The 21,363-nt window shown below is 38.6% G+C and overlaps 1 protein-coding gene across 1 annotated transcript in view; it reads left to right on the top strand.

The window, feature by feature from the left end:
* The first annotated feature begins 5,556 nt into the window (after positions 1–5,556).
* Positions 5,557–21,363, top strand: part of LOC150079220 (uncharacterized) — a 309,701-nt gene continuing 293,894 nt past the window's right edge. The window contains exon 1 of the mRNA XM_090382453.1: positions 5,557–5,754. Coding sequence (XP_090238579.1) covers positions 5,663–5,754 — 92 coding nt within the window. The 5' untranslated portion in view covers positions 5,557–5,662. The remainder of the gene's footprint in view (positions 5,755–21,363) is intronic.

Below are 21,363 nucleotides of genomic sequence, written 5' to 3'. Positions count from 1 at the left end.
CGCTCAAAGCCCCTGAGGAATTAGTGGAGATAGTCCCGAATTATGTCATGAAACGAAATCCTCCAATACAAGCCGTGAATTATTATTTTTTAATTAAAAAAATAAGTACGCCCTCCTATCCGCGTTGTGTAATTTAAATATCCCAATCGCTCCCTCACTCAAAAAAAGGGGGGGGGGGAAGCCCTCGTAGGGCAAGTCTTCCAGCATGTGGATATGCTTACATTTAATCCCTTTATTGCCCATTCCCCGATCTACCTTAATCCTGGTTACGCCAGTTTCGCAATGGCTCACGAAGGCTGTACAAAAATTCTTCGTGGGCTAATTGTTCAACGGCCCTGTATCGGATTTCAGATACTTTCGAGACAAGTTGAAATACCAGTACTTGACTTTGTGTTCTGTCTTTTATTTTAGTCTTGCCTGTAGCTAACAAATATTGCATAAAAAAAAAAAAAATTAGGGTTGATAATTGTTAGATAAAATGGCTTTCATTATGAAAACTACTTGTAAACTAATTCTAGCAACGAAATAGCTGGCAAGTAGAGAATAAAAATTGTCATTCTGTAAGAATGACAATTGTTATTATCTACTTGCCAGCTCCTACAAGTTAAAACTGAATTTCCATTAAATAAACTTTGATCGAAAAGTCTGTAATACCTCAGTTTCCTTGATAGAAATTTGAAAGTATAGAGAAATCAGTATATGAAGTCCACAAAAATATACGGATACTGGGACTGCACAAGCGATGAACGTAACGAAAGAAGTTGCGCGCTGTTTAGTTATCTCGTCACCACCTGTTAAGAGTGCACTGAAATTTTATGTATACATTTATAAATTAATAATATCATAAAACCCACCAAAAACACGATGATCGCGTTTGTTATGAAAATCAAACAAATTCCATTTCATGAATAATGGTTGGTTGGTTTGGTTTTTTTGGAGCATTAGCAACTAAGGCCATATTATTGCGGGATATGCGGTGGTCATTCCCTGACCTTTCCGCATCATCCGTATTTGGTGGTGATGGACTCGAACCCTGGTCTAATCAAGAAGCGTGTGTTACGCACTGCTGCTCCTTCCCACCTGGCTACGGAGGCACCATGAATGAATTAATGAATGAATGAATGAATAAAGGGTTACACAGAATTAATAAGGGATATCATAACCGATTACTGCCAGTGGCGGGTTCAGGGTAGGGGCACCGGGGCACGATTCCCCCTGTCGTTTTTCGGAGAATATATATACACACCAATCTTTTAAATTCCTTTTAGCTACAAAAAAATATATATTTTTTTCATTGTTAACATAATTTTTTTTTTCATTGTTAACATAATTTTTTTTTTCATTGTTAACATTTTATCTATTTTGGCATGTGGCTCAGCTATTTTCAACTGATTGCAGTTGGCAACACAGATGCTGATGTGATCGCCATTCTAGTTCGAGGCGTCACGGAGTTTAGTCGTGCGTAATGTTTACTTTGAAGTACAGTACTGTAATTGAAACTTTAGCTATGTGCCTGTGTCTGCCAATCACATTGTTTGAGTTTGAGTGTCATATTTGTTTTGTTTTGTGCCTTGTTTGTGCACAAAATGGTGCCCCTCCTGTCATTTTTTTCTGGATCCGCCACTGCTTACTGATATACAGATTTTAGTTCATCTTTCTCTCTCACACACACACACACACACACACACACAAGATTCTCGAGTTAAAATTTGTCTACTAAAAGCATCGTGGACAGCACATTAAGCTTTGGAATTCTGGCGGGCTCTTTTGTACATATATATTACCTTTACATAAATTCATCTAACAACAGCGTCCTATGGGGAAATTGCGTTATCGTCCATTCAAAGAAATTACACTCCGGAACAGCCTCACTCTATATCGTCGAACAGTCAGCGTTCCGCCCTCAAAGATATGACGGGAGCATATGGCCACTAATGGATAGCCATCAGGTTACCTACAGTATTGTTTCTCCTACCACCAAAACTGCCCTTTTCCAAATATGCTGAAAGACTGAAATCACTATGTTCTCTCCTGGTGAAACACTATTGAGAATTAAGGCTGAATCTGTGGTGCTCTGTACTGCATGATAAATTAACTCTTGTTGGAATGAGTTAGAGGACCACAGATCGCAGGTTTCCTCTGTATATATAGCCTGCGAGACACCGAGGTGTTCTATACCGAGGTTGGCCGATGATCGCACCATTACAAGTTAATGAGCAGATGTTTTTCTGTTGCGTTTAATCGTTAGACATATTGATCATCTTTCGATGTTGTTGCCCGTTGATGGCCTTCACCTTTCCTTTGGTTACATATTCCAGTTTCTTGGAATTGTTTCCATAGTCTTGAGACGACGTATTGAAGAAACTGGCAACTTCCGCGTGTGATTGGCCCATCTCAATTCTTGGAACGATTCTCAATCGATGTCATTCATCTAAATAATATTTCTTTACCATGCTGTACAGTCTTGTAAATAAAAACCCATCAAATGGGTTTTTATTTACAAGACTCTTGCGTAGCATGAATAAAAATGAAAAATACCATTTAAGCCTATTTCTAGAAGGGACGCGAAATTTGCCCTTTGCGGGTATCTTATCCGAATTTTATGTACGTTTTCTTTCCAGTTGTAAAATAATCTGTCACACTTTTCTTCAGTTTGCGCATGCGCTTTTCTTAAACCCTGAAAACCGTGTAACCACCTTACCTTTGCACATATGTATTTCAGTTATTGAGATAAACTATAGTCTGAATGTTATGAAATGACTCGTCTTATTATATTAAAATCTGTTCATTCTTTTCAAAATGAGACACCCCGAGACCGCTTTGATGAGCTAGAAGGATACTAATTATGTACTGAGGTATGAAGTAACATGTGTTCCTTGGTTATTATTACAGACGAGCAACTTGTGTGCTCAGCATGAGAGATTACAAAATATGTGAATTATGAACTTTCAAAAAAAAAAAAAAAGAGATCCTCGCAAGTTATAATCACCGTCCTTCCGCGCGGGATGGAAAAGGCGCGAGTTCGAATCACATCAGTGAAGCGACGAATTTTTATGAGCTTTTTCATAATTTGGCTGAGTCAGTCGGCCAGAGTTGGATGGTTTTTTCTCCCGGAAAATTGGGTTTTTCGTCCATCAGACTTACCGAAGAATACACGCAGTTTACAGACACAATATACTGATGCGCCACAGCCTTAGTTTCTTTGACACTTAACACACACACAATAAAGGGAGGGGGAGACAAAGCTATTGAAACATAAAAGAATACAAAACCGTTAAATATATGGATCGAAATATGTAGGATATTTATTACCAAAGGTTTGATTTCTTTTTCAAAATTCGCACATTCTTTTTGACTTCTTTTAATACTGTAATTCGAGTATATTAACAGACATTCTGCATAAACAGTTACCAGAAGTCTCCATGGTTTATGTGCTTGGTGCAGATAATGCGTCATAGTTTAGTAATGGAATTTTTCCACAGCACATTGCATGCGAAATGATCGAAGTGTTATGTATTCCAATTTTTGAGACCAAACGGAATTGGCCCTAAATACAGTATTGTTGGCAATGTAATCAAGGCCCTGTCCTATAATTATACACTGTATTTCTAACTGTAACCCTAGTCTATGTTGTAATCCTTGGTAAGACCCACGATTCCATTCCACCTTAACAGCTTGTTGGGCTGTTTCCAGCTGGCTCTAGAACACTTCACAATAGTGTGGTTGAAAGCAACACGTGCCGTTTAAGTCTGTCAGCACTCAGGCTCTTTTATTTAGAGACTGAGTGCTTATTAGGACCGGGGATACATTTTTAGGCTAACATTTTCACAAACACTAAACCAAAATACTAATTCTTAAATTAATAGGTTAAACACTTGTAACAACTGAATGAACATTGAATGGAAAGAGGACCTGTGAAATCAATAAGTTTGTTGCCATTATTTTATCATACATGACCGACTGGCTTTCTTATTCTGAGTTAGAAGGAATGTTATCCATTCTGGTGTGCATTCCGATTTTCTGTTTATTATGAAGGCGAGGAGGTGGATGGAAGGGATTCGAATTATTTATGCAATTCTTCGCTTCGGTCAAAGTACACCGTGACAATTATAGTGATTTCGTTACTTGTCACTCGTTTGGAGAGGACTGGATTCGAATTCCATCATTGACTGAATAAATTTCTAAGATCCTGATCAGTCGTGGTTGTAGTTAGCTGATTTTAGCAGAAAGGAGTGGTTTCCCTCCTCCCATGAGATATTCTGGGTTTTTCAGCCCGCACATCATGCAAATTGCCCGTGAACATCCACTTCTAAAACATAGTACGCGCAGGTAGCATAGTGGTTGCAATCGCAGTCCTCCACGCCGGATGAAAATTGCCGTGTTCGAATCCCATCAATGATACGACGGGCTTTTTTTCACTCCGTGGCTGAATTAGTCGGTCTGAGGCGAAGATAGCAAGGTTCCTTTTCCCCCTCAGAAGCTTGGGTTTATGTCCAACCAAACAGGCAAATCAACCAGAGAACATACTCAATTTATGGACATATTACACATGGGCAGAAGAGTTGGTTCTGGGGTGGACTAAATACTGTACTTTACTTAAGACATAATAAACAACGACATTGCGGGAAATGTCACTGATGCGCCTAAAACCCATAACTTCGCTCCACTAATTATTATTGCATTAACTGCAATAGATATGATAATGGCTCTGTGATACAATTGTCCAATTATGCGGAACTCTTAAGATTATTGAAACCCTCCCCTTGCGTTCACGAAGATATTTGCTGCTAAATAAATAAGTGTAAATCTGTCCATAACACTTTGAATATATTAGAATGGTCGTGGGGATTGGTGAAGTAATTATTCGCTGCAAACAGAGTAAATCTCTTGGAGTTCGCAAACCACAAACAAGAAGGGATTCAGTCCACTGTTTTTAATATCAAGTAGAGCTGGTTTTTCATTGCTATGCTAAACAAACAGCAACGTTGTACTAAATCGCAGTGTCATTCAGAAAGCAATATGTCTACCTGCAACATCATCTAGTGGGGGGATTGAAAGTATACGTGCAGGCACTCTCCAGTATCAAAGGTCAAGTGGTAGTAATCCTTTATTTTCCTTTCCTTTCGGACAGGGGCGACCTGTATGCACCAGTTCAGTTATGACATTTGTTGATGTGGAGAGATTAATAGATGAGTTCGGTCATCTTTCTGTCAATGAACTTAGCTAGCTTTTTTTCATTTCTTTATTTTAGCGAGCAGCCGGGCGGCGGAAGGTCATCAGGCGTCTGCTCCCAGTCTGTCTGCCAGCAATGCACGGCGCTGTACAGGTACAGAGAGAGCGCACGCTTGCGTTGCTTCGCTCTTTCTCTCTCTCTCTCTCTAAGCTGAGCTCACGAGCAGTTTTTCTGTCTCCCTTACTGGCACCTGCCTTCACCTGCTGCTCAGCTTTGACTCTGTGCGGACGCTGCTGGTGGGGTGTCCTCCCCCCGTACGTTTATCGATATCGAATAGGCTGGGAAGAAAGCTCGAGAATAAACAGCGGATGTCCATCTGGACAATTTCTGTAGAAGCACTCCCGTGGCTAGTGATTGCTAGGATTTTGTAGTTCGTGCTCACGGAGTTTTTACTGCTGGTGTTACGGATCTTTAGCGTTCGTGGTTGCGATGCTGCCATTGAGCTACGGACTGGAAGTGATTCATTTCTTGGAGTTGCCATACCAGTCAAAGCCTCGAGCCACCGGACTGATCCCACATAGGTAAGAAAGAAAAGAGATGATGTGCCGTGATGACGATGCATTTATGTCTAGGAATAATTTTATTAGGTTTAACGTGTTTGTGAATCAAAATAGCTTAAGTGTTAAAGACAGTCACTGAAATTTTAATATTGTCGATTCGCATTGTTTATTTACTTTGTGTTCTAAATTTGTACTTTTTTTACTGCTTGAAACTTCTGTAGAGTTCTCCTCCCTCACTTTATTCACAATTATAATATTAAAACGGTTTTTTTTCTCTCTAGCCAGATATCTACTTAGATTGAGGAAGTAGTTGGGTTCCAACCCACTGAAAAGCTCCCATTTTCGTAAAGCGACCTTTAGAATACACGCAGTTTACATACAGAATACACTGATGCATAGCTACGCGGGTTACCTTTTGCGCCGACATAACCAACACTCTGGAAAAATAGTTCTATTGACATATTTCGAATATGTATGTTCTCTGCAGCAAAAGGCGACAAGGTTATGGCATTGAGCGTAATTTCCGCGTATAGAGATTTGTAAATGATGTTATGATGACCTCAAATAAGACACAGACGAAGGGCAGAAGGAGAGAAATAAGTTAGCATGGTCAGATTTGTGAATAGCCATAACAGGAAGAAACGTTTTTAAAAAAAAAAATTATCATCGTCCCAAGTGGATCATTGTAAAGTTTTGACTACCTGAATTCAAATTTCCCAACGAATACGTTAAAGACTGCTACTGTATACACCAAGAGGCTTTGCTGATTGTGTCGGGAGTATTTGATTCCAACTGCACCTTGAATGTCCAATCGGTTTCGAATCTCGTGTTGGCAGAAAATGGTGATCAGTGATATGAATCGTGATTATAAAAATAATTTTAAGTGGGATGCTACCTTACTTATGTGAACTGAATTATGCAAAATGTTTATCTTGTTGCATATATATCTATCTAAATCTTCATGTAGGATATAAACTGGCAACTCCTGATTATAATTACTCCTTTCACAGCTAAAGAAAACCAAGGATTTTACAATATGAATGATGCAGTCATAAATAACAATTACGTTAATAGGACAGTGACATGTGAGAATAATTATAATGGATTCTAACACATAAAAGTAAGCCATGGGTTGGCTGGCATGTACAGCTGTTTGCAGTCCCTTGGAGAAGGGCTCATTAAGTATCAGAAGTCGATTATACGTAACCGCAGATGCAGGTGAGCAACTGTATTATGGATACACAGCCGCTTCGTCATTAAAAGCAGAAGGGTGCAGACAAATCCCATGGGTGGTGTTATGGGCTCTGTATAAAGTTGATTATGCTTGAGGGATCTCTGTGGTAAGGAGAATAAGCTCCCTGTATTTTTACTCTTTTACAAACCTATGCAAAGTCAGCATTTGGTTTACTGACTGTGTAGAGTATTTGATTTGGAAGGAATCTATCAGAGAGGGCGAGTGTGTTGGTGTGAGTGATAAGCCTTGGAAAGGATCAAAGCCGAGGTTGTAGGATCTCCAGAAGCACGTGTCCCAGATGTTCGATTGAATATAGAGCCTGTTAGAATTTTGGCCCTTGAAGACGACTGTCCTCGTTTCATGAATAAAGGAGGACATCCTTGTGATTAGCAAGGCAGCTGCAATTTCAGTAGTAATAATCTCAAGACTGCGATGATGGTCTTAGGGTAATTTTTAGAAATGTGTCGCACTCTGCGCCACCAGATTTCATTAATAACTATCTACAGTAGAACCCGGATAAGAAGTTTTTTCAAGAGACCGAAGGTTCAGAACTTCTTAGAAGGAAAAAATGGCCCAAGGGTATGAAATATTAACTACACAAATAAAAATTAAAATATACACAAAAATAAGTTAAAGATCATTTTTAAGTACTATTTCAGAATTTATAAATATTTCACTCTGCCTATGGGAAACATTTTTAAACTCGGAATTTCTAATTGCTTAAGATTCTGTTCATTAAACTCCTTACCAAGTGGGAAGGATGAGCGTCTTTGGAATTCCAACATACTTTATAGGTAACAATTACAATAAAATAGAGCAACAATCCACTAAGTAATTCGAACTGACAGTTAAACCTCAGAACTTAATAGCATGTGCATCACCCTGCTTCACGTGGTCGACTCTATCCAGTTATGGATATCGATGAAAACAATTGCAATACGTCACTTCCATTATATCAAAATGTTTATACTAAACAGGATTTAGCTCTGAAAGTCTCAGACTACAGAAAATTGACTAATCGAACAAGTTAGTGCCAAGCATCATTTTAGTTCGTGGTAAATCATCGAAGTAGGTGAAATGGCATCGTTTTTGTGATATCGCGTATTGTGAATGCCTTCACAACGAGTTTCCCTGATATTGAACTACCTCGAATAAGCAACACTTCGCCAGTGGATTCTGGCGGAATCTGGGTAGTGGTATCCGCCTAGACTAAGTAACATTAGTCTTCTCCATTGCGAAGCATTACTTATTGGAGGTAGTGCAGTACCAGGGCAACTCGTTGTGAAGGCATTCACAATTGTGATGTAAAAACTATGCCATTTCATCTACTTCGGTGGTTTACTACGAAGTAGTTGAAATGCAATAACTTGTTCGATTACCAAAATCTTCATATTGTTTAATTTTTTAAAATTAAAAATAAAGTATTTGTATATTTAAAAAACGTATTAAGTGGGAAAACGTCATTATAATAATACAGTGTGTATTCTTTATCAAGAACTTTTTATGCAGGAAAATAATACATTACAGTATATAGAGTTGAAATTGGGACTTAAGAAATCAATTACAATATGATAGTAAGTTTTCCCCCATACTGGAAACCTAGTATGGGGGAAAACTTCTTATTCGGGTTCTACTGAATTTAACACCTATGTAGGTTCTGTGTATGAATATGGACATCATTAGTTAACATACGCAGACTGATTTTGTGGAACTAGATAAATTCGCTGAAATCGTATGTGGCAAGGGAACCACTTCATTATATACTTTTCAGATCTAACCAGTACAAATTCTATTTGGTAGAAATAATTTTAATTTATGGCATTGTATTCAGTCTGTATCATTTCTGTTGAATTTACACATATCGAACAGTCTTGATGCCAAGAAAACATCAGGTCCTGTTAGTATTTCTCGGCTTGTTCTCAAAATATGTACTCCTGGGCTTACTCCTCTTGTGTGTTACCATTCTTCCCCCACTTTCTTATTCCATTGTTTTTCCTTTTGCATAGAAATTTGCTCATATCCAGCCAGTTCCTAAAAAGGGTAACAAAATGCTTCCATCGATCCATTGTAATTATTTCTACTCTTTCTAAAGTAATGAAGAAACCATTAACTTCCAACTATCTACAAACGTACCATCTTTGTATGATCGCCAGTATGAATTCTTTTTGTGTCGATCCACTAGTGATACCTCTATTGACAAATTCAGTGGAAAGTTTGGTGAAACTCTGACAGCTGCTATTGACATTTCAAAGGCTTTTGATCATTTGGCATAAAGGTCTTCTAAATAAGCTTCCTTCGTATTGTTTGTCAAATGTTTTTTGTAATTGGGTCTCTAGTTTTCTCTCTGACCGCCCGATCACTGCAGGTGATGGTAGACGGTCGTCTTCTTATTTCTCCACTATTGCTGGTGTTTTCCAAGGTTCAGTTCTTTCTCCCACTCTTTTCCTCTTGTGACCTTTTTCCATTGACCGGAAATGCTATCAATAGTTTGCCGATGATAGCACATTGACATTGTGATCCATCTGCCAATTTGAGAAACCTTTCTCTGCACAAACAGCTTCAACTTCTCGAATAATCACTACTAATTCCTTGAATTCTGATCTCCAGTTAATTCTCGAGTAGGGCAAAGATAACTTAGTTGATTTCCATCCTTCTAAACCTCAGTTCTGCCTTATATGTAAAACGGATTCTTCTGCTCGTACGTTCAGATTTCTAGACAAGATCACATATCTCTATTAGGGAATTACCCTGACTTCGAATCCCTTTTAGCATAGGCACATCACCATTATTGTTTCCTCTGTATTTAAAAATAATAAATAAAACTGGATTTTCTCTTTCGCTCTCGGTGTTACTTTTTTTTTTTCCATCGGCTGCTCATTCTGTACAAATTTAAAATCCGTCCTAAATTAGTTTTTATAATCTCCCCCCCCCCCCAATTGGCATCCCTTTACTGTCTAACTTCAAACTCTCAGAACCAACTTTTCATTTTCCTCATTTATTCCTTCAACTTCCATATTCTAGAATTTACATTTCCTTTACATTTTTCTTGAACAACCTCCCTTCATTCGTATTTCCTGAAAATTACAATCTAGAAAAATTCAAATCTAATGTCAAAAGTGTCTTCGTTCATCTTCTCAATCTTCAATCCATACACGGGACTAATACCTCTCGTGCTTAGAGTAAAAGTGTTGGTCTTGTGCAAACTGAGTAAAGCCGTTCTTTGTGCATAGCCCACACCCAGGTGCGTCAGTATGATCCCTGGAGTTTGTAATGCGATTCATCATCCTGTGTTCTGCCACTGCTATAATATCCAATGCCTCCACTCAGCACCAAGATAGGCGGTAAGGTGATAGTTCGGGCTTATGGCAGCTCATTCAAAGGAGCGTTTTTCTGATAGTTATTGGTCCTACACTTATTCCAGTTCCTCAACTGTCTCTCGGATCAGCTCATTCAGGATACCGTTGTGATTTCATCTTTCTTCGTTTCAGCTGTAGATATGCTCTGGGAATTATTAATACTTCTCTGTCTGATTTGGGATGAATGGTTGTGTTATGTACTGTCTTCCCTTAGCGTACTTTCCTTAACGTAAAGAACATCAGTTGATTATAGGTATCGCAGTGTTATCTTGCTGCTAGATGGAGAATAAACATATTCGCTGTGTGGCAACCAACTATTACACCTCTTGTAAAAGAAGCCACTTCCTCGTCCAATTATGTTCCATCTACCTGTTGTTGAGTATGCATGCCTGTTTATAACCTGCTTTTAACTGTTGCTGCCATCTATCTGTCGTGTGACCTCTAATTAACTGTTACTTTCTGGCGTGAGTTTTCCCATTTAATGTCAGAGAATTTTGTGCATATAATCCTCGTCGGTTCTGCATGGGAGTGTGATGCATAGTTTGTCCAATTTTCACTTATTTAGCGGTCTGGGTGTGAATGACATCGGAGACTGGAGGAATTCTCCAGAGGTCTCTTCGTTGGAGCAGTAGTTAGGCTTCACGTAGCCGAGTGGTCAGGAGCGCGAGTGGACCGGAGTTCAAGTCCGTGACTGCTAAATACGATTGACATTTGTATTGATTGATTGATTTATTGTAAACTCCACTGACCTGGTGGTTGTGCCAGAGTATAAACAAGAACATTTTTTAGCCATTCTCAGGAGGAGGAGGAGGAGAAGAGAGTAAGTTCCCTCCACTCCGTGAGTTAATCATCGTGTTTCAATCTGCATAACATCCAAAGGATCAAGTGATCAGTGCGAAATTATAGTAAGTTCACACGTTTGTATTGACCTGATTTTGGTTCGAATTCATGTGATTTTGAAAATACGGTTAATGATAATGTTCTTTTAATAATTAAGAATTGCAAATTCTTCTGGTCTGTGTAGACCGGAGCATAGTTCATGTCGGAAACTAAATAGAACTTTCAGGCCTGTTTAGTAGTCTCCGACTGGTGACCCATACAGTAATGGAGTTATTATTAATGCACGGGAGCAATATAGCTAATGATACTACTGCGCCACAAAACCAACAACAGATCCTCACCGATATTTTTAATAATAAATAAATATATAAAATATTTTTATGATTTACTATAAAAGTATTAAAGTATTATTATAAAAATATTATATTATAAAATATTTTATATAAAATATATATCGACCGAATTTAGAGTTCAGTAGTAGAAGACACGACGTTAGTATACACCGAGTGGACAGAAATCATAGGATACTTACTCTACTTAGTAACGGGTAGGCCCACCTTTCGCCCTGATAAGGGCAGTCACATGGCGAAGCATTGAGTCCACTAGTTCATGAAATCATTCCATAAGTATTTCCATCCATGCTTGTTGCACTGCTGTGTATAATTCCGTCGCATTCCTCTGGATGGAAGATCCAAAGCTCGAACGCACCTTTCCGCAGTATCCAAATGATGCTCCACAGGGTTCATGTCTGGTGAACGGGGAGGTCATTCCATGGTGTTAAAATCTGCGGAATGCTCTTTGAACCATGTTCTAGTCACAACGGCTCTGTGGGGAGGCGCATTGCCCTGCTGGAAGAGTCCATTGCCCTGTGGGTGTACGATGACCATGAAGGGATGCAGATGGTCTGCAAGGATGGACACGTGACCTGGACCGTTCACAGATGCGTCTAGACGTACCGGATGTCTCAAAGTGTGCCAGTTGAACACGCCCTTGACTATTATCTGCCTGAACAGCTCCATGTTGACATGACAGATATATAGCTTCATGACGTTTCCGCCAGATATGCACTCTCCCGTCCGGTCGAAATAACTGTAAACGGGACTCATCGGACCAGGAGACCCGTCTCCCAATCATCCACGGTCCAATGCCGGTATTCTTGCTCTCATTTCAGGCGTAGAGTCCTGTGTGGTGTTGTTAGCAATGGGACTCTGGTGTGTCGGCGGTTCCCGTAATCTATTGCGTCTAATGATCGCCTGATGGTCTTGGTGGAGACGTTTCTGGCACTTCCCTCGTAGAAATCGGCAGTGATTTGTGCCACTGTCGCTCTCCAGTTGGTTAAACAATGTGAGACAGATATCGACGGCCACGTTCATCCATCACCTTTTCTCCGCCCACAGTGCTGTACACGATGAGATGTTATTGCGGAAATGGTATATTCCCGGTACACTTTGATACTGTCGAACGGGGATAGTGCAATTTCTGTACAACCTCCTCGATAGAGTGACCATACGTCGGGCACCCACTATCATTCCTCTTTCAAAGTCTGCTAACTCACGACGTTTATCCATACTGACATCAAAATACCGCCCACGTCACCGGTTGGTCGCAACCCCTGGGGGGTGCGCGAAAGTGTTCCAGGTGGTTCATGGAAAAAAAAATCTGTAATGGCATCTGCTTAGATTTACATGGGTATATTTTTGTAAACTACTAAATATAACTAATAATATACAAAGGGTACTAGGAAAGTTTTGCAATACAGCTTTGTTTATTTAATTTTTTCAAAGTAATTTCCTCTACATTCAATACACCTCTCCATCCTCCGAAACCAATCTTTAAACCAGTTCTGCCAAGTTTCACTAGGGAGTAAAGCACACTCGTTGTCCCAAGCCCGTAGAAGGTCCTCATCACTGGAAAACCGCCTCCCTTTTAGCTTCATTTTCACATGCGGGAATAGTGCAAAGTCGCAGGGAGCAAGGTCTGGACTGTAGGGAGGGTGCTCGAGAAGTTTCAGTCCTGTCGTGGTCAAATATTCGGTGCAGGCTTTGGCGCGGTGAGCTGGAGCATTTTCGTGATGGAGGTACCAGGTGTCCATTCTTGACTTTGGCCGCAGGTTCTTCATAGATCCAATGACTTTAGGCAGGCATTGTTCAGTATACCACTTAGCTGTGACTGTCTTCTGCGTGTCCAAAACGACACGTTCCACAATTCCACTCGATTTGAAAAATACAGCTATCATTTTCTTCTTTACAGATCGGGATTTTCTGACAATTACGGGTGTGTCGTCATCATCAAAGACCCAAACTTTGTTTTGAGCCTTGGTCGGCAGATCGTAATAGTACAGCCAAGTCTCGTCACCTGTCACAATGTTGTTCACATACCGAGATTGTCCCTTATCAAACTTTTTTAACATCTCCCGGCACCAAGTCACACGTCGTGTCATCTGCTCTTCAGTCAGTTGATGCGGCACCCAGAGAGAACAAAGTTTCTTCACGTGCAAATGATCTTGCAGAATCGAACGAATTGCTGGTGCATTTAGGCCCAAAGTATCCTCTATCTGTTGGTAGGTCACTCGCCTGTTTTCGTCAAGCATTTTCCTCACAGCAGTAACGTTTTCCTCCGTAACTGACGTTCGTGGCCTTCCCGGCCTCTCAGAATCCTCCAGAGTGAAATTTCCCCTTTGGAATTCTCTATACCACCTGAATATCGTTGTACGATGTGGACAATCATCATCTAGTGCAAGAGTCATTTCTTCTAAGCACTGGTCTATGGTTAAACCACACACGAAATTATACCGCAAAACTGTCCTTATCTCATTTCGTGACCACGATGCCATCGCAAGCACTTTACACTCTCACTACTAATGAATAACTGAGCCCATTGACTTGGCGCGGCGGCTACTGTGCACGTATGAACATGTCTCAACATGCAGCAACAAGCAGCTTCCTGTGATTCATTGTTGCGTCATATTGCAAAACTTTCCTAGTACCCTTTGTACAATAAAGTAAAATGAAATTATATATAAAGTAAAGAATTTCCAACAAAAAAAAAAACCACATCTCCCACAATTCTTTATAATTAGTTTACTATCTTACAGTATATCGTGTTAAATAAATATATATGTATTTTTTAAATTCTCAAAGACCATTTTATGTATAGGTACTTAATAATATTTTTTTATTATTGCGCAATATCGCTTATAAAAACGTAGTACAGTACTGGAAATATTTTATAATAAAAATGCAGAACTATTATACGATTTCAGAGAATATAGGTTTAGTGGTTCGCAATAAAAATGATGAAAGGGGTCCGCTGGTCTACGTGAATGCAGTGTACCTGCCGAGCGGTATGTTCGTCCACTAGTGAGAGGGGTGAGTGCGTCGCCACCTTAATAATAAAAACGGCCGTAGTGACGTCACTAACAGACATGCTTACCTTCGCGCTTATGCCGTTCATAGCCGAATAGCCCTCGCTGAAATTTCAATGTTTCTGCTACCAAGCACAAAAAACCCAGTTGGATGATGCAAAAATTTTGATTAAGCAAATGACTGTACATTACGGACTATGGAAGCTCTGGCAATAGCCAAATATAAATCAACCCCCCCCCCCTTCAAATTTTTATAAATTTCATCCTTCAGTATTTCATAAAATTTTAAATAGTGTTCAAACAAATACGTACTGATATATTAAATTAAATAACTTAAATGAGAATATGTGATCGGTTGGTGTGTCACCGACACGAATTTTTAAAAACGAAAATTCAAGAATATATAAACAGACTGCACCAACTGCACCTTAAGTGTTTAAGGTATTATTTGAAAATAATAAAAGTTGAATTTCAAAATAATGTTATTATTCCGTTTAAATTACATTTGCCCCTTTTGCTAGCAGAGCACATCATAACATCCACAATATATTATATTGCTTTAACAACATATCTCACATATAAAAAAAAAAAAAAAAAAAAACCTCATCAATAATACATATTGGTTATTTACAAATTACTTCGAGATAATGGAAAAGAGACCCTAATCCACTGTCTGGTGCACAGTTCACCGGTAATAAAGGAACTGTAATCCCTTCCTGGTACCGAGTTCAACTATAAGAAATAGGAGGCAGGAACTGAGGGATGGGGAAAGCATGAAAGAGTATTACTGATAGTGGGTATAATCGAATGATTAGTAATCGAGGAAGTTCAATAATCAGATGATTAGTAGTTACTAACTATAATTCGAATGATATCAGTACAACAGAAATATGCATACGATAGGGAATGTACCTGTCGTCAGTTAAAAAAAAAAAAAAAAAAAAAAAGTGGGAGGAAGGAAGACCAAAATAAAAACGGTAAGAAGAGAAAATAAGTCTTCTCCGGGTCATTGTCAATTATCATCTAAGGATGTGTGAAGAAAGAACAGACATTTTTAAAGACTTTGAGCGGTGACTAGTGAGGAGGTTATCTGTCAGTGCGTAACATTCGCGCCACTTAGGTAATTAGTAAGAGATACAGATTGGTTGAAACAAACCATACAAGCAGATAACACTGAATGACATCTGGATACTATAATACATTTAAAACAAATTTTCTGTCTATTTGGTCCATTCCATTTATTTGTACACAAGCCGTAGCCTAGTGGTCAGGCGCGCGGGTGCATAAGTACACGTGCCCTGAGTGACCGGGGTTCAAGCCCGTGACTGCTGAATACGGTGCTGTTTCTTGTATTCTGTCTATCTTGTTAACTCCTCTGACTGTTTGGTCGTCCCGGAGTATAAACAGAAAATTTATTTATTTTTACTTATACAATTATAAATGAAATTAATTTTATTTATAATTGTATTTTATATATTTGACCTCCTGGTGCATTGCGTACGTGTATCCCAGAATCAAGGGTGGCTCCTAGGCAAAAGCCCATCTCTATCGTTCATCTATTTTGGTGTACAACCTCTGCAAAGCTAGCCTAAAAACATGTGTGAGGTATTATGCCACCGCCAATACAAGGCAGTTGCTGCCCAGTGCCCTTCTCTAGGCCCGGGTTTGCGTTATCTGTTTGTGCTGAATGCACAAGTCCCGCACCCACAGGATGTAGTGCAATACCAGCGGGTGCCGACAAGTGGATTACTAGTGGAGAACTTCCACAAATTATCCTCGCTACCACCGAGAAACAGTAATTATTATATTAAATAGATATATGCAACGCTGTTTTAAATATGCCCAGTCTCCCAATTCCTGAGAACCAAGAAAACAATATACAGCATAATTAAATTACATACAATGGACAATTAACAACACCGTCTAGTCTGTCCGCTAGAACTTTCAAACCTGCCTACAAGCACAATGAGATAGCTACTAAATGTTTCTCATAAACCTTGTGTTTCACAGAAACCAATCTTTACAATAATAATTGACAAAACTCAACGCAACATTAATTATCATAAATCAACACAATAACAATTCACATAATCTTCTGTTTACACATAAATCTTCTGTTTAGACATCAACCTTTTATGAAGTCAGGAGACGCTGAAGTTCTTAGCTGAGTCCTCAATATGACAACTGTTCTTGAGAAGGTTTTCAGAGCAGTAAAGTTATTACGGTCTTCAACTAAGACATTTACATTGGTCTCCAATAAGTTTGGAACCGCAGACATTAAATACGCTCTAGGTTGAGAGTACAATGGACAGTTCAGAAGTACATAAATCCACGTTTCATATTCCCCACGTGTGCAGTACAGATCAGGCTCCAGACCACGCTCAAATAACTTAGCTCGGAGGGACCTATGCCCTGTTAGGAGATAAGAAGTTGTCATAGAAGGTCTAAACCAGTGCTTTTCAACCTTTTTTTTAATAAGGTTGAAAAAATATATATATATATAATTTTAAATATATATATATATATATGTTATATGATAGTTATTACAATAATATAATTATAAAAATTACTTTTCATAATACAATATATATATATATATATATATATATATATACAGTATATAATTTTATTCTTTATATACAGGTACATACTAAGTAAACATCAATTATAGATCACTACAAAATTATAAAGATACTGTACACCTTTTTATAATGAAATAAACATATAAATTAAAAAATAATAAGTTTAAGTAAATTAAACCCAAATTACGTGGCACCCCTGGAACGTTGTTGCGGCACCCCGGTTGAAAACCACTGGCCTAAACCAAGAAATAACTCCAGGGATTGTTGAGAATTCCATTTGCGCAATATACTTTCTTGTTGCAAGCCCAAATTCGCTCTCGTCCCATCTTTTTTGCCAGACAATAGTAAATTCCTTCCAAAGCCTTTTCTTCTCATTTTAATTTTAAAGTCGCTGTCTGGGTCAGTTGTAATTCCAAGCAATGTCTTACTGTCCTTTTTTTAAGCAGTAAATCAAACCCCGGAAAGCAATACGTATATATATAAATCTACAGGAATCACACCGCCAAGTATTTGTAGTGCGTTGTTTGAAACAGTCTTTGAAATATTATGATCTTCAGAAGAACTGATTTTTGTGTGGAGATAAGTTTCTGTTTAACTTTTACCTTTGATACTTTTTGGTACCAAACACTTGATGCGTATGATTTTATACTGTATACCTTTTTATAATGAAATAAACATATAAATTAAAAAATAATAAGTTTAAGTAAATTAAACCCAAATGGTTTGTGGTCAGGCGATTTTTGGTTTAGATACCAGGTATGACTTGTTATTTTAATTTATTTGCATCCCCACTGTTCTCCTATACAGCCGACTTGTTCCTGTGCAGTTGTATCGAGTACTCTATTAGAAAATAGACTTGGCTACCGATAAATATCTATATACATATATATAGATATTAATTTCAAAATTAAAGTACCAGAACGCAACCCTTGATTAAATGATTACCAGAATGCCATTCTTCCAATCCTGTATGAATCCAGTGGTTGTGCATTATTTTTTTAAAATACAATATTGAGCAATTCTGCGGCTATAAATTCTAAGAAACTAGCAGAATCAAAGTATATACTAAGCGTGTGTCTGTAATGCAGAAGTAAACGCTGTAATCCGAATCAAAACTTATTCTTCCAGTCCCACTTTATATACTTATTGCTTATGCAACTGAAATAAACAGTCCCCAAAAAAGATATGTGGATTCATACTTCCAGGCCACACGGTGTGCATAGGTGGCGTTACTCATTCGTTGGCCTTGAGAAGAGTTAATGACATCGTGGAACCTCTGACATGAGAAGGTGCAAATTCTTGCTCTGAGTTTTCTTTCCCCTCCCCCAGCGCTTTTTTAGGCGTTTCAATTTAACCTTGATTGAACGGACGACGTGGGTTAGTTTTAATAACTCAGTGACCTTGAAAAACGCTCCTACTACAATATTAAGATGACAGCGTGGGCAACAAAAGAATTTTCGTCAGAACCGATTCTTGAAGCGTAATTATACATCCGGGATAATTGATATTACTCATCACGAGGAAATGGAAAGGTTCTCTTTGACCATTGACTGTAATGTCAGGCTCCAACTCTTTATTTTTCAGTGTTTGTCTCGAATACAAAAGAATATATTAATTGGATTTCCGTGCGCCGTTTCATGGATATGGTGACAAACTATCGGCATGTGTACGCATCTCTTGTGTTATCTATCTCATTGGAACAATGTACTAAGGGAACAGAAAATGGTAAACAATCCAAATTTAACTAATAAAATGGGATATGCATAATTTTTCATGTGAAAGGGGATTGCATATCTTACCGTAAGAAAGCTGTGGTTGCAACTTGCGTTTTAATTCGTGAAACTAAATAAATCTTTATTGAATGTAGGTGTCATTTTTAGGTGTCACTATTTGTTACACTCAAATGCAGTGGCACTCAAGGCCGATATTATCACTATCTACATATCTCTGAAAACTGAAGTCAATCTCAATTCAGTTAACAGCATCAAGAATAACTTCAGTTATCAGAGTTGGAGATGTAGTTGGTACTAATATCGGTCCTGAGTTCCATTGTATTTGAATGTGGCAGATTAATAATGCTTGGTAAAGAGAGTTTTGGTTGCATTCTTGATTTTGAGCAAAGAGGCTGACGATATATATATATATATATATATATATATATATTTTTTTTTTTTTTTTACATTGCAAAACCGCCACTTTTGTGGTCTTTCCCTATGGTAAATGCTTTGCCAAATGGGGTAGGCACAGTAACCAATTCCTTTTGTTGGAACTCTAACCAAGTCTCAGTGACGCTTAACACATCGATTTGGGTATGGTGATCAGAGCAGATCTTCGAGGTGCGGTGATCTGATACTGTATCGTGAAACTGGCTGTCTATTAGTAATATGGTCAGGGACTGTCATCAGTTGGTAGAAATTGGTGTGTTGATGTTTCTGCCGGAAAGGTTAACCTGTACAGTATTGTTGGGTTTTTATTTAGACTCGTGGGTTTCATTTCGGTGTCCCTCTTGCAAGCGACTGATATAGTCTTTTTTCTTTCTTTCTTTCTTTTTTTTTTTTTTTTTTTTTTTTATGTCAGCTGGTTTTGGGAATTTGGTTTACCTGCAATAGTGTGGTGGTTTTTTTGGCTTGTAGTAGTCATATGATTGTTTCTTCAGGCTAGAACGATGATTCGGCAAGTAATCTGAAGTCGTCTGGCTGGCATGTTATTAAAAGGACGCATAATCGCAGAATTTTACGGGTGCAGCATCGCGTGCTTCGGAATATATTCTTCCTTGATAGCATTAGTTATTTCCCATTGCTTGTAGTTTGGATGTGTCGAAGTGCTAGTTATTAGGTTTCATTTGAATCTTGTGGTTGGACTTGCTACGGATGGTTTTAACTGTACAGGAAGATAACGTGCTACATTTTCGTTTTGCAGCCTGTCAAAAATGCAAAATTATTTTGAATTAATTTAGTTTCTATATGTGTGCTGCAATAAGTCGTCTTTAAGGTTGATCTCGGGTCGTATGGGAACATTCAATTGACTTTGAAGGTGGCAGAGGGAAATATCGTGCACTTGGCTATTGAGCTGGTCCTCGGTTAGAATTACCTTCGTTTGTAGCGACGGTCTTGGGCTCCTAAACTCTGATTACGGCAATCAGCGTACTTTTGACACTGTGACAGTGAGAGCCTTTGTTGAGAGCTGTGTTGACAGCGTGACAACGTGAGATCCACCTTTTAGTGCTGGTGGTTGGCGTGCTCGTCGATAAGGTGATGTTATCGGGTGTGTTCTGTTTGTACATCAGAGATATAATCAAGTTGTACCGAAAGTTCGGTAGTTACTGGTTAACTTGCTGGAATACGTGATTCTCTGTTATTATTAACAGAATCGATCATATTAAGTCAATATAGGACTCAGTCGGGTTCTGTATGGTAGTTTGAGCTTCAAGATTGTCAGTTTCAGTTTGAGCCTTGATATCTGTTTGTGCGGTTTTCGTGTGGGCTTATGGTTGTCTCGCTCTGTTGATTTCGACCACAATTCGCAAGTGAGTTCATCGTTGGCTAATGCCAGTTCAGAGCAGTTGTTCCGATTTTCGCTGGTTTTCCGGTATGCTCAAAGCAGTTGTGGAGCGTATATTGTTGTCAGGGCTACTGTCAAATTCATTGCTACAAACGGTGTACCTAATGAACTGGCCACTATTTGTACTTAAAATTTATCGTCCATAGTAATTTCTTGCTTGTACCGACAGAAATTACTATGTATCCAACTCCCGACCTCACAGGGTTCTTCAGTCAAAATCTATAGTGTCAAAAAAGTATTTATTTTAATTTTATTTTAACAATTAAACACCTGGTTGAATTGTTCAGGATTTTGCGCCGAGATTACTAAGATTTCCAAGTGTCAGAACATCCTGCCTGTAAATTGCGTGTATTCTGTTGTTGGCTTTTGTAGTTTGCGGAATGAAAACCCCAAATTTCTGAAAGTGAGGAAAAAATAAAGCTTGTTGGCCAATGTGATCAAAGCCATTGTGCTTCCCACGAGAGCGAAGGGAAAAGTGGAATTTTATGACTATTAATATGGCTTATGATTTTACACATTGTGGACTAGTTTCTTCATCTGAAGCTTTCTGATTACTAAGAAATCACTGAAGAGATCACTGAAGAATTCTGGACTTTTTCTTATCCTGGATGTGAGGGGGAAATAGTAAAATTTGCGAGGAACTGTTATAGAGTCATAATAATTGAGGATTTTTGATTAGTTTTTGGGATTTAT

This window comes from Mastigoproctus giganteus, chromosome 10 (assembly GCF_048544385.1).
Source record: "Mastigoproctus giganteus isolate SK-2022 chromosome 10, ASM4854438v1, whole genome shotgun sequence".
Lineage (NCBI taxonomy): Eukaryota > Metazoa > Arthropoda > Arachnida > Uropygi > Thelyphonidae > Mastigoproctus > Mastigoproctus giganteus.
Note: the sequence above shows the minus strand (reverse complement) of the source record. Positions and strands in the feature narration are given on the sequence as shown.